Source organism: Doryrhamphus excisus, chromosome 23 (assembly GCF_030265055.1).
Source record: "Doryrhamphus excisus isolate RoL2022-K1 chromosome 23, RoL_Dexc_1.0, whole genome shotgun sequence".
Classification (NCBI taxonomy): domain Eukaryota; kingdom Metazoa; phylum Chordata; class Actinopteri; order Syngnathiformes; family Syngnathidae; genus Doryrhamphus; species Doryrhamphus excisus.
In genome coordinates, this window is record NC_080488.1 from 7215785 (window position 1) to 7232081 (window position 16297).

Sequence of the window (16297 nt, forward strand, 5' to 3'; positions counted from 1 at the left end):
TTAAGATATTTGAGAACAGTGGAATGTTTTATCAGAGCTTTTCTTGTAGAAAATCGGAAACAAAGCAAAGTTTATTCATTTTTCTGTTTTTAATAATTTTTTTTTTTTTTTTTGAAAACCTGATGCGGCCCAGTCTTGCCCAGACCCTAGCTCCAGTGGCCCCCAAGTAAATTGAGTTTGAGTCCTCTGGTTTAAGCATGCATAAAGCACCGAATATACGGTTCCAATCCTAGACATTTCTGGTGCGGTTTGTTTCATTTTTCATCCAGATTGAACTTTGATGACTCCAGGTAGCTAACTGTGCAACCTCTACTTAGTCCACATAGTCTCTGCAGGAAAGCCAGCAGTAACCCGTCCAAATGTCTGCAGATTTCATACTGAAGCATTTCCATCATCAATCTTAGTTAGGGGTCTTTCATTTTTAGGTTGTGATCTCTCAATTGTTTCCAATGTGAAAAAGTGAAATGCAACACCAGATAACCAAAAGCTATCCAAAACTGCAGACAGTTGTACGCCCAGCTGTCTTAAACATTGAAGCGCCACAGCCATAACAAAAAAAATGTCATGCTATTTTCTTCCAAGGTCAAATTGGTGTGCAGAAAACTCCCATGGCGACATGATAGAGCCAAGCTTTCATAAATTACATTTTTTCACTCCAAGGTTTATGCATTGTTCCTTGATCTATTTCTCATAGTAATTGGGCAGCGTTTCTAACATTTACATATATATATGTACGTGTGTGTGTGTGTGTGTATATTGATATATGTGTGTGTGTATATATGTGTGTGTATATATGTATGTGTATATGTGTGTGTATGTATATGTATGTGTGTGTATGTGTATATATATATATATGTGTGTATATATATATATGTGTGTATATATATATATGTGTGTATATATATATGTGTATATATATGTGTATATATATATATGTGTATATATATATATATGTGTATATATATATATGTGTATATATATATGTGTGTATATATATATGTGTGTATATATATATGTGTGTGTATATATATATGTGTGTATATATATATGTGTGTGTATATATATATATGTGTGTGTATATATATATGTGTGTGTATATATGTATATATATATGTGTGTGTATATATATATATATATGTGTGTGTATATATATATATATATGTGTGTATATATATGTATGTGTGTATATATATGTATGTGTGTATATATATATATGTATATATATGTATGTGTGTATATATATATATATGTATATATATGTATGTGTGTATATATATATATGTATGTATATATATGTATGTGTGTATATATATATATGTATATATATATATGTATGTGTGTATATATGTATATGTGTACATATCACCTCGTACTTCGGTACGTGGCCAAAACAATAAATAAATGAATACATAAATAAAAACTATATTTAAATAATAAATTCATAAAATAACATTTAAAAAAAACAACCTTAAACTGTATTATGGAAAGCAGGAAGTGAACACATGTAACAGTTACTGATTGTAAAAGTACCAGATGGAGGGGTAGGATTTAATAAGCTTTGCTTCTTCCTACTCCTTTTGGACATGTGGAACTGTGAACTGATTATGGGATGCATTCAATTGTAATCTGTTTTGTATTTGTAGTGTCTGTGGGTATTATTTTTATATTAATATATATCTGATTAATTGGCCGACTGCCATAGATGGTGTAAAGTCAACATGGTCCGAAGTGCTGTCTTGGCTTCATCATGTCAGGCACAGCTCCCAAATTTAAGTGTGTTTCTGTAGAGAAACTTGTTTAGTGTGTGTGGTGCCTTTTGGGTGTGTGTGTAACTTGAATGCAGCTGCGGGTGAGGGAGTTTTGACTGGCTGTGTTTAGGTACTGTATTACAAATAAGGGGCTATCCACACAGCAACATTCTCAAGTCACAACGGCAAAATATTTTATCGTTTCAGCCTCTCATCCACACATCACTACAGTCTACATTCTCATGATATTTTGGTGTCTTACTCCCCAAAATGACGTCTAGAGGTAGTTCCACTTAGGGGCCATCCATAATTTTCAACATTTTCACAAGAGTACAAAGAGTACTCTTTTGAGCAAATCCGCCCTGCTCGAGTCCTTCGATTTGGAACCTTTCCAAGCCGCCTGGCCAGCCGGTACAGCGTCCTTCCGCTTTCTTTCCGAACGCACAAAGCAGTAAACATTGATGTATTGTTCGTATGCATTGCTCGGTGAGCGATGAATGGCAGTAATTCTCTTTTTGATGAACGAAAATAGGTAATCGGAATCACCGGGGTCGGCCATTGTCTGATTGTTGTGTTGGAATGCGAAGCACGCAGAGCTACGTGGAGTATCGCGTGGACTGGTACGCTCTCGCGCTAGCATACGACGACAGGGGACCAGTCTACTAAAATTTGACTGCGTCCCGCGGTTCGAACATACAGACATCGACATTTTCTGGTTTTCAAAAAAGTGTACGTTGATGTCTTAACCCCCTCCCTCCCTCGTACGGTTTGTACGCTCGTGAAAATGTTGAAAATTATGGATGGCCCCTTAGTCGTAAGTGTAGATAAACCTCAGAAGCCAGAAGACAACGGACCTATGCAGATGTTCTTTCTTCTTCTGTGGTTTGGTGTAGGGCAGGAAAATCCACCCTCGATTTCAATTAATGTACAATTATCCCATCCTCAACTATTGTTATAACTATTCTGAACTCATTCATTCATTCATTTTCATGCTAAAAACATGCTAGGTTAATTGGTGACTCCAAATTGTGAATTGTGAATGTGAGTGTGAATGGTTGTTATATGTGCCCTGTGATTGGCTGGCCACCAGTCCAGGGTGTATCCCGCCTCTCTCCCGAAGACAGCTGGGATAGGCTCCAACACCCCCTGCAACCCTTGTGAGGAAAAGCGGTAGAAAATGAATGAATGATTTAATTCAAGAGCCTCAAGTATCTATGTATACTTAGGTATACTATGTATACTAGGTATACTATATACTATGTATGCTTAGGTTTTCTAACAGTCCCAGACTCTACTCCCTGTTTAATTTGGAAATTGTCTTTTTTTTTTCTCCCGCGCCCCCTCCCCTCTCTCCTTCCTCTCCCTCCTTGATTGCGCAGTCGTCCTGTCCTGTCCATATTTAAAAAAAAAAAATGGGTCAGCAAGCTTTTAAAGCAGGAAGTAATTGGTATTGGCTTTAAAAAAAAGTTATATTTTATTGATTTCAAGAATCGGCACAGACTCTTGTGTTATTGATTTTATTTTTTTCCCACAAACCTTGGAATCTTAGTCCATAACATGCACTTTCTAATGCTTCCTTGCCATATGCTCACTGAGTGGATTCATTTACATGACGTATTTCTCTTCAAGCATCTGCCCACCCAGTGGCTCTTGCTTTCCCTGCTCCCCTGCAGTAAAGCGATAGGCTTTACCATGCAGGTCCATCAGGATGCCAGTAGGCCGCTTCAGGTTACAGACAATCATTAGTGCCGGGTCACCGAAAAATGGTAGACGGACCGGACCACCCCTAGAGCCTTTGCTGTTGGGAATTCCAAGTGTATCCCAGCATGCACTTTGCTCCATGGGAGCATCAGTACTGTCATTTGACCTCCAGCGCTGGCGACCATTTAGCTGGAAAACGTTAAAGTGCAACTCGTTGAAGTATTCCACAATAAGGCGTATCCTGAGCCCAGGTTGGTGGGCCCGAGTCGTTCTTCCCATGTGAATTGTGTGTGTATACAAAGTCGTCTGCTTGTCTTACAGGAGAGATCCAGTTTCACTGTGTCTGGCCCACTGTTTATTTTCTCTCTTATTCTGTACAGATTTGCAATCACTGTCTCCTTTCATCCTACTGTGTGTCTGCTTTATCTTGCACGCTGCTTCGCGCTGGTGACATCTATGATTAATTTGCTTTGCAACTTCACACTCGCTGTCAGAGTTCAGCGGTAGATTGATACTGTTGGGGGGCGGTGGAGGCGGGGGGAGGTGGGGGAGGCGTGTGGGTAAAGGAGCAGAGTGGATCCCCTCTGCGAACTGGCTTGTGCACACGTAAATGATGCAACAGCGGTATGACGTCTCCACGTTGCTAGCTCATACTTTAATGCAGGGGTCTCAAACTCAATTTACTTGGGGGCCACTGGAGCTAGGGTCTGGGTGAGACTGGGCCACGTCAGGTTTAAAAAAACAAAACGCATTTATTAAAAACAGAAAAATATACGAACTTTTTCAGTGCTTTGGTTCCAATTTTCTACAATAAAAGCGCTGATAAAACATTCCACTGTTCTCAAATATCTTAATTTTTATTTTTCTGCACAAAATAAGATGAAAAATAAAAAATCAAGAATAAAGAAAATCAATCAATCAGTAATAAATATAATAATAATAATAATAATAATAAAACGGCAAATAATAACTTAAGAAACCACATATAGTTGGTGGGTACACAAATTATTTTTTCAGATTAAAATGAACAAAGCATTATTAGAGCCCTGTAGACATGACAAAACACGACTATAGTCACATTTATACTCTTTTTATTTCCAACATATTGCGCAACTGCAGGGTCTTGAGACACATGCTAACTCGCAAACTAGAGAGCTAGCGACCTAAACGGTAGCCTCCAAGTTATTTCCTTTAAACTTAAAAAAGCCAAAAACGTACCACTTCCACACGGATAGGGAGGATAACTATTAACAGTTATTTAACCTTTAACATGAACATTAATCAAACGTAATAATTTTTTCTGGGTACATGATACCATACAGCATCCATATCAAACTTGCGCGGGCCGCACTAACATTAAACTTTCATATCAAGGCGGGGGCCTCAGTCTAGTGTCCTGCGGGCCACATTTGGTTTGAGACCCCTGCTTTAATGTAAAGCTAAGCCAGAACAAAGAAAATCAAAGCCTCTGCTGCATGAGTAATTTAAACCACGTTTGAGAAGAGTCAGGCCCTGCGTGTTTGATTTTAGTCAGGTATTGTCCTAAATAACAGTGTTGTCATAGAAACTGGAGTTCTTTTTTTTAACAATAAAGACTGCTATGTTTACTTCTGCATAACATGCGGCAGGAGGTTTTCGTCCTCCCGAAACGGCTTCAGTCAAAAACTAGTAGCCTCACTGTGTTGCCATGATTTGCGTCATGATTTTCGAAGCATACAGTGTCTCACAAAAAGTGATTACAGTACATTGCTCACATTTCAGCAGCCATTTTTAAAAAAGCACTGTGGCTCAGTTTTCGAAGTGCGATCATGCTCTGTGAACCGCAGCCCCAGACCACGATACTAGGATATTGGAAAATGGATAGTAAATCTATACCGCTTTACAAGTTCTACACGAACTACTCTAAACTATATCCAAATTTAATTTCTATATTATTGTCCCTTGAGAAGATATACTCTATTGGAATGGTTGTGATGTTGGACAATAATTCCTCATTTAATAATAATAATAGTAATACATTTTATTTGTATAGCGTTTTTCAAAATACTCAAAGACACTTTACAGAAAAATGGAGTTGAATAAAAACAAGTAAACAGAGTAAAAGATACGTTAAAATACAACATTCATTTGTTTATACACAGTTAAAACATGAGTTAAAGCGTGATTAATTGGTTCCAGACCCGACTGCGATGAGCACATTTCTAGAAAATGTCATTTATAATTCATTCATTCATTTTCTACCGCTTTTTCCTCACGGGGGGTGCTGGAGCCTAACCCAGCTGTCTTGGACGAGAGGCAGGGTACACCCTGGACTGGTCGCCAGCCAATCACAGGGCACATATAGACAAACAACCATTCACACTCACATTCATACCTATGGACAATTTGGAGTCTGCAATTATTGGGATAGGCTCCAGCACCGCCGCGACCCTCGTGAGGATTAGCGGTAGAAAATGAATGAATGAATATCATTAGTATCATATGCATGTATATTTTGATGTATAATGTAGTTTTTTCAAAGTGCAAAGTAGTAATAGATGAATACACATGCTGGAAAGTAGTGATAGATAAATACACATGCTGGTCTGATGAAGTATTCCAGATTGTTTTAAAATCAATATGAAATATCCATTATATATTCAATCAAGGCTTTTCTTCTTGTCACTCACGGGAAAAACATTTGTTCTCAATCAGAAATCACTCCACACTCTTTATTGCTCTCTGATTCTACCATATCTTACTTATTGTGTGGAAATATGGGCTAATAACTATAAAAGCAATCTTCACTTGCTAAATGTACTGCAAAAAAGGTCAGTAAGGATAATTCATAATGCCGCTTACAGAGAACATACTAACTCCTTATTTCTAAAATCACAAATACTTAAACTTGCTGATATAGTTCATCTTCAAACAGCTAAAATAATGCATAAGGCTAAAAATAGCCAATTACCTAAAAATGCCATCTAATACTTCTCGTCATGATGTGCTATATATATCACTATATTGACACTTACTATGGTACCCATTATGTCATTGTATGGTCATATCACCTCGTACTTCGGTACGTGACAAAAAATGTAAAAAAAAATGTAAAAAATAAAATAAAAATTTAAAAAAAATGACAAAATTAAAAAATTGTAAAAAAAATTGTATTTAAAACATTTTAAAAACTTCAACTATATTAGGAAAGCAGGAAGTGAACAAATGTAACAGTTACTGATTGTAAAAGTACCAGATGGAGGGGTAGGATTTAATAAGCTTTGCTTCTTCCTACTCCTTTTGGACATGTGGAACTGTGAACTGATTATGGGATGCACTCAGTTGTAATCTGATGCATGTTCAAATGAAATATAACCATAAGCGAAATCCTCCTGTGACACTTTGCATCTTTTTTTGACACCCCGGTTGCTGTAGGATCCCTTCCTGGCTGAACTTCTGCAGAGCCACAAGGACCAGATTATGTGCTATCATGAACACGACTCCCTGTTGGACCACAAGGAGGAGGAGGCCCTGAGCGAGGAGGATCGCAAAGCGGCCTGGGCTGAGTACGAAGCGGAGAAGAAGGTAAGCACATGGCAGCGCATATTTAAGTATATAATACTCCCATTGGAGTATTATATCTAATACATTGTTATACATCAATTACAAGGAATTTAGTGCATTTTCACAGCATCTCATGTTCAGCTGTATGTGATCAAACCCTTAACGCCCGGTCTGTCTCGTGTTCGCATTATTCTTCTGTGGCCGCCCTTTGCACCTTCTCCCCTATTCCCTCCTGTGCTGTTTTTTTTTTTTTTTTTGTAGGTCGAATCAAAGGGCAATTAGTGTGTTTATTTGGGAGACGTGTGTGAGGGGTTGATCGTGCAAGCGAGCAGGAGTCGGTCTCCTCTCCCCTCGCGTAATCCTAGATTCTAATTCACCCTAATGATTATTTTTCCAACACACTCTCCCTCCTCTGCCCCCTGTGTGTGCCGTAAGCGGCTTTTCCCTGAGCTTGTCGGCCTGTCAGGAAAACACAGGGGTTTCTACTCACAGGGGAAACAGTGGTGCTAAAGTCCGGTATTTAAAAAAAAAAATTTTTTTTACACATTTTGTCTGAGCATGATCTGAATAGGTCAAAATGGCTTCCTGGATTTTGTATATGTTGCCACAGAATGTAAATGTTCTGTTTTCAAAGCTAGTCGCTTGCTAATACAGTAAACCTCGGATATATCGGATTCAATTGTTCCCACTGGTTTTGTCCGATATAAGTGAAATCCGTTATATGCGTATACCGGAAAATGTCCGTTTTACGCATATATCGGATTTATATCCGGTATAGGCGTAAATCGGATTTTATCCGTTATAAAAAGGCACTTCCTTGACTATGTTTCCAATGTACCTGGACGCGCAGGCAATGCTGCAAACGCTGCAAATGACGTCGTATAGCGGCCTGTCACGATTCGGCGAATCGGAGCGCCACGATGCGGCCATCCGAGGGAAATTTAATGGAAATGCATTGGAACGGGACTGGAGATTTTGTCCGAAATAGGCAAAATCCGTTATTATAAAATCCGATATATGCAATTAATTTTTATTGGAAATGCATTACAGAAAAATCGGTTATTTTTTATCTGTCCGTTGTGAGCGAATTTCCGATATATCCGAGGTTTACTGTAGCAAGCATGCACATACTGTATGTGTGTGTGGTTTTGGTTTTGTACTGTTTAGGCTTGCACACCTGTCTCTGGCCAGGTCCGTAGAACCCCGCCCCCACCCACACACACACCCCGGATGGCCAGATTACAGGGCACAAGTAAACCATCTGCAGCAGAGTTTCAATTACACACAGACATCGGCATCCTGCTGGCTTGTATGCCTCAGATCACTCACACATGCACACACACACACACACACACACACACATTTGCGTTGTCAGGTTTTCTGACCAAGTCTGAGGCAACGAAATAAACGATTGCAATGCCACAGCGTCTTTGATCATGCATCTGATTAAAAAATGTTGTGGGATCTTTGCTCTCTTCTCAGGGTCTGACTATGAGGACCAACTATCAGGCATCATACCCCCAAATGGGCGCCTCCATTTTCTCCCACTACAACATGGCGGCTTTGGCCACCATGACCAACCAGCAGCTGGAGGTAAGTAATGAGCTCCACATGCCCCTCGCTTTCCACCTCCTCCTCATTTCACCCCCCCCCCCCCCCCCCCCCCCCATGGCATGTCACACCACATTCCTCAGTCCCCGCTGCTAATTGTGACAACAGTCATGTAGCCGGCAGTCCCAGCTCGGCCCCCGCGGAACCCCCCCGCCCCGCCCGTCACATCGTAATGCGTCTTGTCTGGGGCGGCGGATATTTATACGTGCTGGCCCATCTGACAAAAGTAGCGGTATGATCGGCGAGGGGAGCAGATGGGTAAAATATTTAGGCTGGTTTCAATTATTCTAATCATAGTGTGATATACAAATAAAGTTCACTCACTGATGACGCCATGTTGCTCAGCCGTACCGTAACACGCAATATCGCTTTCAACGTTTTCACGTCTCTTTCCAAACACCTCCTTAAACTTAACTCTTTGGCACATTGGAGGTCCACCCATGTGAGGTTTCTTGTCGTCCCTGCAACACGTCGGTCTAATCAAAACAGTTTAATGATTTGGTGGTTTCCATGGAAACTGTGTTGGATTTGGTTACAAGATGTAAGGAAAGTTGAGCCTTGAGACTAAGGGGTCCTAACCTAGGGGTACAATTTTTTTTTGACAGAAAGAAATGAGTCTAATGGCGTCAACTCTTGGCAGTTATTAATAACAGCCACCTGTCGTAGTAGAAATCAATGAAAGCATTCAAACAATCTACAGCAGGGGTCTCAAACTCAATTTACCTGGGGGCCACTGGAGCGAGGGTCTGGGCAAGGCTGGGCCGCATCAGGTTTTCAAAAAAAAAAAAAAACGCATTTATTAAAAACAGAAAAATATACAAATTTTTTCAGTGCTTTGGTTCCGATTTTCTACAATAAAAGCTCTGATAAAACATTCCACTGTTCTCAAATATCTTAATGTTTATTTTTCTGCACAAAATAAGATGAAAAATAAATAAACAAATCAAGAATAAAGAAAATCAATCAGTAATAAATAAAAATAATAATAATAATAAAACGGCAAATAATAAAAACTTAAGAAACCACATATAGTTGGTGGGTAGACAAATTATTTTTTTCAGATTAAAATGAACAAAGCATTATTAGAGCCCTGTAGACATGACAAAACACGACTATAGTCACATTTATACTCTTTTTATTTCCAACATATTGCGCAACTGCAGGGTCTTGAGACACATGCTAACTCGCAAACTAGAGAGCTAGCGACCTAAACGGTAGCCTTCAAGTTATTTCCTTTAAACTTAAATAGCCAAAAACGTACCACTTCCACACTGATAGGGAGGATAACTATTAACAGTTATTTAACCTTTAACATGAACATTAATCAAACATAATAATTTTTTCTGGGTACATGATACCATACAGCATCCATATCAAACTTGCGTGGGCCGCACTAACATTAAACTTTCATATCAAGGCGGGGGCCTCCAGCTAGTGTCCTGCGGGCCACGTGTTTGAGACCCCTGATCTACAGTAATTTGTCCAAACCTTTTTCTACCCATTGGTCATTGGTTTACATTGTGCTTTTTTTTTGGCATTATTCATTCATTCATTTTCTACCGCTTTTTCCTCATGAGGGTCGCAGAGGGTGCTGGAGCCTATCCCAGCTGTTTTCGGGAGAGAGGCAGGGTACACCCTGGACTGATCGCTAGCCAATGACAGGGCACATATAGACAAACAACCATTCACACTCACATTCATACCTATGGATAATTTGGAGTCGCTAATTAACCTAGCATGTTTTTGGAATGTGGGATTTTTCACATTTATTTTATTTCTACAATATGCCAATAACAAAATGAGGCTTGAAACTACACTAAACATGATCTCTTCTATTGTGCAGTTGCATCAACACCTTCTTTTGCCTCCCGCGTAATAAAAACAACAAATATATCTTTGGGATTGGGTTGTGGTATTGAAGAAAACCTTTAAATACGTCATTAGCCACGTATACATGGACCCAAATATTCCAATTGCATTCGGTTTATTTGCTCAAAAGGAAATAATTTAACCTTTTGTATACACCTCATTCCCAAAGAAAAGTGCCAATCCGAATGAACATATAATCGGATTCACAAGGGTGGAATATTCCTTTCCCCAATCCGATTGAGGTATCTTGTACCCGCTCAAACGGAAAGTTGTCGGAGTGCGTTCTTCTTCTGTTGTTTATTAGCGGTTGGCAAGCAGCTTTCGGTGTGTATTACCGCCATCTGGGGAACAGAATCTAAACCAGGGGTGGGCAAACTTCGACCCGGGGGCCACATGCGGCACACCAAGCTTTTGATTTAGCAAACATCAACTGCTTGTATTGTTTCTTGAATTGGCTCATCGTTGTGCATTGTTTGAGGTCCTTACTCAATCCATTCCATAGTTTGATTCCACATACTGAAATGCTATGGCTTTTTAACGTAGTCCTAGCATATAAGTGTTTCAAATGTAGTTCTTCCCTGAGATCATATTTCTCCTCTCTTGTAGAGAAGTATTGGATGACATTTTTAGGTAATTGGTTGTTTTTAGCCTTATGCATTTTTTTAGCTGTTTGAAGATGAACTATATCAGCAAGTTGAAGTATTTGTGATTTTAGAAATAAGGAGTTAGTATGTTCTCTGTAGGCGGCATTATGAATTATCCTTACTGACCTTTTTTGCAGTACATTTAGCGAGTGAAGATTGCTTTTATAGTTATTAGCCCATATTTCCACACAATAAGTAAGATATGGTAGAACCAGAGAGCAATAAAGAGTGTGGAGTGATTTCTGATTGAAAACAAATTTTGCTTTGTTCGATACTAAATGACAGGAAGTGCTGAGACTGGATGATACGGTACAGTAAATCTTGTTGGTCGTCACAACCGAATGAGCTCATAAGCACTTCAGATCTCAATAATCCGTCGTGGTTTTGTCGCTATAAACAATGCTTGATGACATTAATCGTTTGGATCCAAGTTATTCACACAATTCGAAGTATGCAACAAAGTCCTCGGTGCAAATGCCTGAAGCGGTCGGTCCCGTCGCTGGTGGTGGCTCCATTGCTGGTGATGCAGATGAGATAAAGCGGTTGTTTCAACTGTTCCTCCGTCTTCACTTGTGGACAGGATCTTATCAACCAAGGGCGGCAGAAGGTCATCGAAGCAACACATGCATTGAAGAATTTACAACGGGACTCACTGGAAGATACCATCAGCCTAATAGTAAGTGCAGCTTCATTTTGACCTTCACACAACGTCTATATTTTATCATTTAAGAAATTCATAAAAGTAGTAGATGTTTGACTAACCTGTGAATATCCTCTCCCGCAGTGGAATGAGAACCCAGCTCTTACTGAGAGTCAGGTCCAGTCCTTGGCTCTGGGACGAATGGCCACCGTGGAGATGGAGGTGAAACGCAGAGAAGCTGTTTACAGAGAAACTCTCACCATGCAGCAGTCGGTAAGACTTTCCAGCTTCTCTTCTGTTTGTCACTTTTGTGTGTCAAGTTACATAAAAACGGACCTATGATGTTTTTCCCATTTTTCCGACTTATAAATGTTGTAGGATTGCGTTAAACCACGCCGAAGTTTCACATAATGAGGTTTGAGTGTTTGGAAGTGAGCCCTGGAAGAAGTTTGGCAAGTTTTTTCTAACACTGGCTCACTGTGACATCACAGTGGTGAGGATGTCCTTATATGGGTGTGCCTGGATCCAAGCTGTACAGGCTGAGTGGGACCAATTACAGCAGAGTGTGCGGGCTGTGGGACAAATAAATTCAAACAAACAGTTTTGGAATTCCAGCTGGAATAGGTGCAGATTCTGGAAGATCTAGAAAGCTTTCTGTGCGGGTTAATGTGAGTAGCTGCTCTATTGGAGTCCACAATGTAATACAAAGGGCCGAAAATGAGCACAATAGGTTCCCTTTTAAGATAAACAAGCTTCCCCCAAAAAAATTCTATGCGGGTTATTGTGAGTAGCAGCTCTATTGGAGTCCACAATCTTAATACAAAGGGCACAGGCTGAGTGGGACCAATTACAGCAGAGTGTGCGGGCTGTGGGACGAATAAATTCAAACAAACAGTTTTGGAAATCCAGCTCAAATAGGTGCAGATTCTGGAAGATGTAGAAAGCTTTCTGTGCGGGTTATTGTGAGTAGCAGCTCTATTGGAGTCCACAATCTAATACAATGGGCACAGGCTGAGTGGGACCAATTACAGCAGAGTATGCGAGCTGTGGGAGGAATAAATTCAGACAGTTTTGGAAATCCAGTTGGAATAGGTGCAGATTCTGGAAGATCTAGAAAGCTTTCCGTGCGGGTTATTGTGAGTAGCGGCTCTATTGGAGTCCACAATCTTAATACAAAGGGCCGGAAATGAGCACAATGCACAAGGTTCCCTTTTAAGATAAACAAGCTTCCCCCAAAAAATGTTTATGAAGAATACATTTGTAGTCCCATAAATACTTCATGTAGTCCTGGTTTTTGTACGCCCAGGTTTTCGTAGGATTCAGGTTTTAACGATAGTTGTCTCCGTGTCTTGTGATTAAAAGATGCCCCGAACAATCTAGTCTTCAAAATTGAGTGACTCACTCTATATGACGAATAGTGGCCAGTGGTTCTTGTAGAGTTGGGACACTACAGACAGATTTTAGCTAGGGTGTCCTTTAATCATGTTTATTACAGAGAACAATGAACGACTTGCTATCTGTCTTCTTCCGTCCTTCCTTCCTGTTAATGAGCAATGTGGACTGATGAGGCATTCAAGAACACTGCGTATTTCAGAGTGTCAGAGGAATATGTGTTATACAGCTGCAAAAACAGTTAAGTGCCAGAACCTTGATGAAGAAGGTGAGAAACGCTATTGAAATGAAGAACGGGGTTCCTATGTGGAAATTATGGAATTGGATTTTTAGACATTTCCAGGTCTGGAAAAAAATCTGGAAAGTATATAAATACATTTGAATAATATATATATTATGTTTATATATATTTCGATTTTATTTTTATTTAATGGCAGTGACAGTCATAAATAAATTTGAACAAACTAAATATGAATTACCAAGAGTGAGAATTTAATGTAGTTTTATTTTATATTTATTTATTATATATATATATGCATTATTTATTTTTATATTTATTTATTTATTTTTATATTTTGTGTGTGTGTGTGTATATATATATATATATATATATATATATATATATATATATATATATATAAAACAATGTTTTTTTATATTTAGATTTTATTTTAATTTAATGACAGTGACAGTCATTATAAATAAAGTTGAACAACTAAATATGAATTGCCAAGAGTGAGAATATAATTTAGTTTTATTTTATATTTATTTATTATATAATATATATATATATATATATATGCATTTATTTATTTATTTATTTTTATATTTTGTGTGTATATATATATATATATATATATATATTACAATATGTTTTTTATATTTAGATTTTATTTTAATTTAATGACAGTCATTATAAAGTTGAACAACTAAATATGAATTGCCGAGAGTAAGAATTTAATTTTGTTTTATTATATATATATATATATATATATATATATATAACTAAATTAAATTCTCACTCTTATATATTGTTGTGTATATATATATAACAATATGTTTTTTTATATATTATGTAAAATAAATACATTTAAATAAAATATATTTATATTTTATTTTTAATTCAACAGCAGTGACAAAGTGCATATAATAGAGATTTTTTTTCTCCATTGAATTGAAAAATGTAACAGTGCAGTATAATATAAAAAATATTTTATTGAATGAATATGATGAATTATTCCATCCACTTGAAATGTCCAAAAACCTGCTGGAGAAAACCTTGCAGTGTTTGGTGCCTCCATTGACACGTGTATGGTAACGTGTAGCCGCGCCATTCTTCTTAGTTCGGGAAGGTGAGAAACGCTATCGAAATGAAGAACGAGGTTCCGATGTGGAAATTATGGAATTAGATTTTTAGACATTTAACATCTGGAAAAAAAATCAGGAAAATGAAAACAATGAGTAACAAACAGTGACCTCCGTGTCATTTCTCCGATCCCAGCTGATGATGTACGTCCAGAAGGTGATCAACAACAGGAAGGTCCACGAGCAGCAGCTGGCCATGGCCAACCAGACCAACCTCCTCAACATGGCGCTGCAGAACGGCATGCTGGGAGGCAGCAGGCTCAACCAAATGGACCTGCTGGGTCTCTACCAGCAGCTTCACGGAGTCAACCCCGCTGCCATGGGCAAGAATCCCGGACCCTCTAAGGGTCTGTAGGTGACACCGCCGCTCCACCCGCCAAGGCGTTCCCAGCAAACGAAACGAGCGGAACCTCGCTTCTGCATAACCGATGCAGCACGAGACCACAAAGTGGAATCTCCACTTAAGTCCTTCGTCCACTGGCAGCCGGTGCAACTCCATGTAAAAAGTACTGTTTGAAAGGAGTCTATCGGGGAAACTCGACGTAAATAGAAATGTATATACGGCCTTAATGTTATTCAACTTCTATATCTTCATTTTTCATGTATTTAAATTGTTTTAGCAAAAGCAACGCTTTCCGGTGTTGCGTTGTCCCCCCCACCCCCCTTAAAAGAGGGTTTCATCAATTTTTATACACTTTTAAAACCCTACTTAACCCAAGTGGGACCAGTGTGGTTGGCGACACAAATGATCTTTCCCGCCAGTAGATTAACTCCACCAATCAGGTGCTAAATGTGGCATCTTTGGGGAATAAGTAGAAAAAACGGCAAAAAAAATTAAAAAAAAATATGAAAATATGAGTGATGGCCTTACAGTATAAAAGTTTGCTAAAAGGTGACATTTGTTTTTTATTAGGCGTCGAATTGTTCATATTAAAACATGGCTGGTATTGCAATGCTTGTTGTTCAAATCTGCCTGCTGGTCCATGTGACCTTTTTTTTTTGTTTTGTTTTTTTTGTAACGTCATTCTCACTGTTACTGTGATGTCTAGCATAGCACTGTGTGTCCTGTTCATTGTTTTATGTTCCACTTGTGTCGGTCCCATACCCCCCCCCTCAGTGGGTGGGTGTGTCGGTGACTGGGTCTCACAAAGCACAAACCGGTCCAGCTGACCCCACAAGGGGGGGCACAAATGGAGTTCGGAGGTGTGTGTGTTTTCAAACCCCCCCGGTTGGCTTGTATCGTCTGCTTTGTGACACCTCGGTTTCACCCGGCGGGTCGTTAGGACAACGTGGTGGTTGTTCTTCTCTGCTTTTAAAGTCCTCCAATCGGAGAAGCCTGTCGTCTCTCCATTGGCTCACGTGTTTGCACAAAGGTGTATTTCATACAAGTGTAGTTTTCGCCCTCTTCAGAATGTTATTACGTTAGCAAATACACCACAATTTGCCACCAATTTAATCTGCTACTATCTTGTTAAGTATTTAATATAACATTTAATAAAGTGACCAAAAGGATGAACAACTCCTTGTCTTTGACTTTTTATTGTTCATGTACGCTCCTTCTTGAAATGGGCTTCTTTTTTTTCTCTTTCCATAATAAAAAAGTAAAATATAACTTGTGCTGTTTTATTAAAAAAATGAACTGTTAAATGAATAGATCAATGGCAAGATCTGATACAGATTTTATTTTATTTTTTTGTGGCAATTTTTAAATCGCATAAAAAGCCAGCTCATATGAATAACCTAGAATGATGATTTAGAATTCTTAATTTTATATTTATTTTTTA

At 38.7% G+C, this 16297-nt stretch overlaps 1 protein-coding gene across 5 annotated transcripts in view; it reads left to right on the forward strand.

Moving 5' to 3' along the window:
* Positions 1-16084, forward strand: part of atrx (ATRX chromatin remodeler) — a 45462-nt gene extending 29378 nt beyond the window's left edge. For 2 of the 5 annotated variants that reach the window (XM_058063177.1, XM_058063181.1), the window contains 5 exons: positions 6864-7013; positions 8475-8585; positions 11697-11792; positions 11901-12029; positions 14650-16084. In XM_058063177.1, the coding sequence (XP_057919160.1) occupies positions 6864-7013; positions 8475-8585; positions 11697-11792; positions 11901-12029; positions 14650-14868 (705 nt within the window). In that variant the 3' untranslated portion in view covers positions 14869-16084. The remainder of the gene's footprint in view (positions 1-6863; positions 7014-8474; positions 8586-11696; positions 11793-11900; positions 12030-14649) is intronic. The other 3 variants (XM_058063179.1, XM_058063178.1, XM_058063180.1) reach the window with 2 other exon arrangements.
* The last annotated feature ends 213 nt before the right edge of the window (positions 16085-16297 follow it).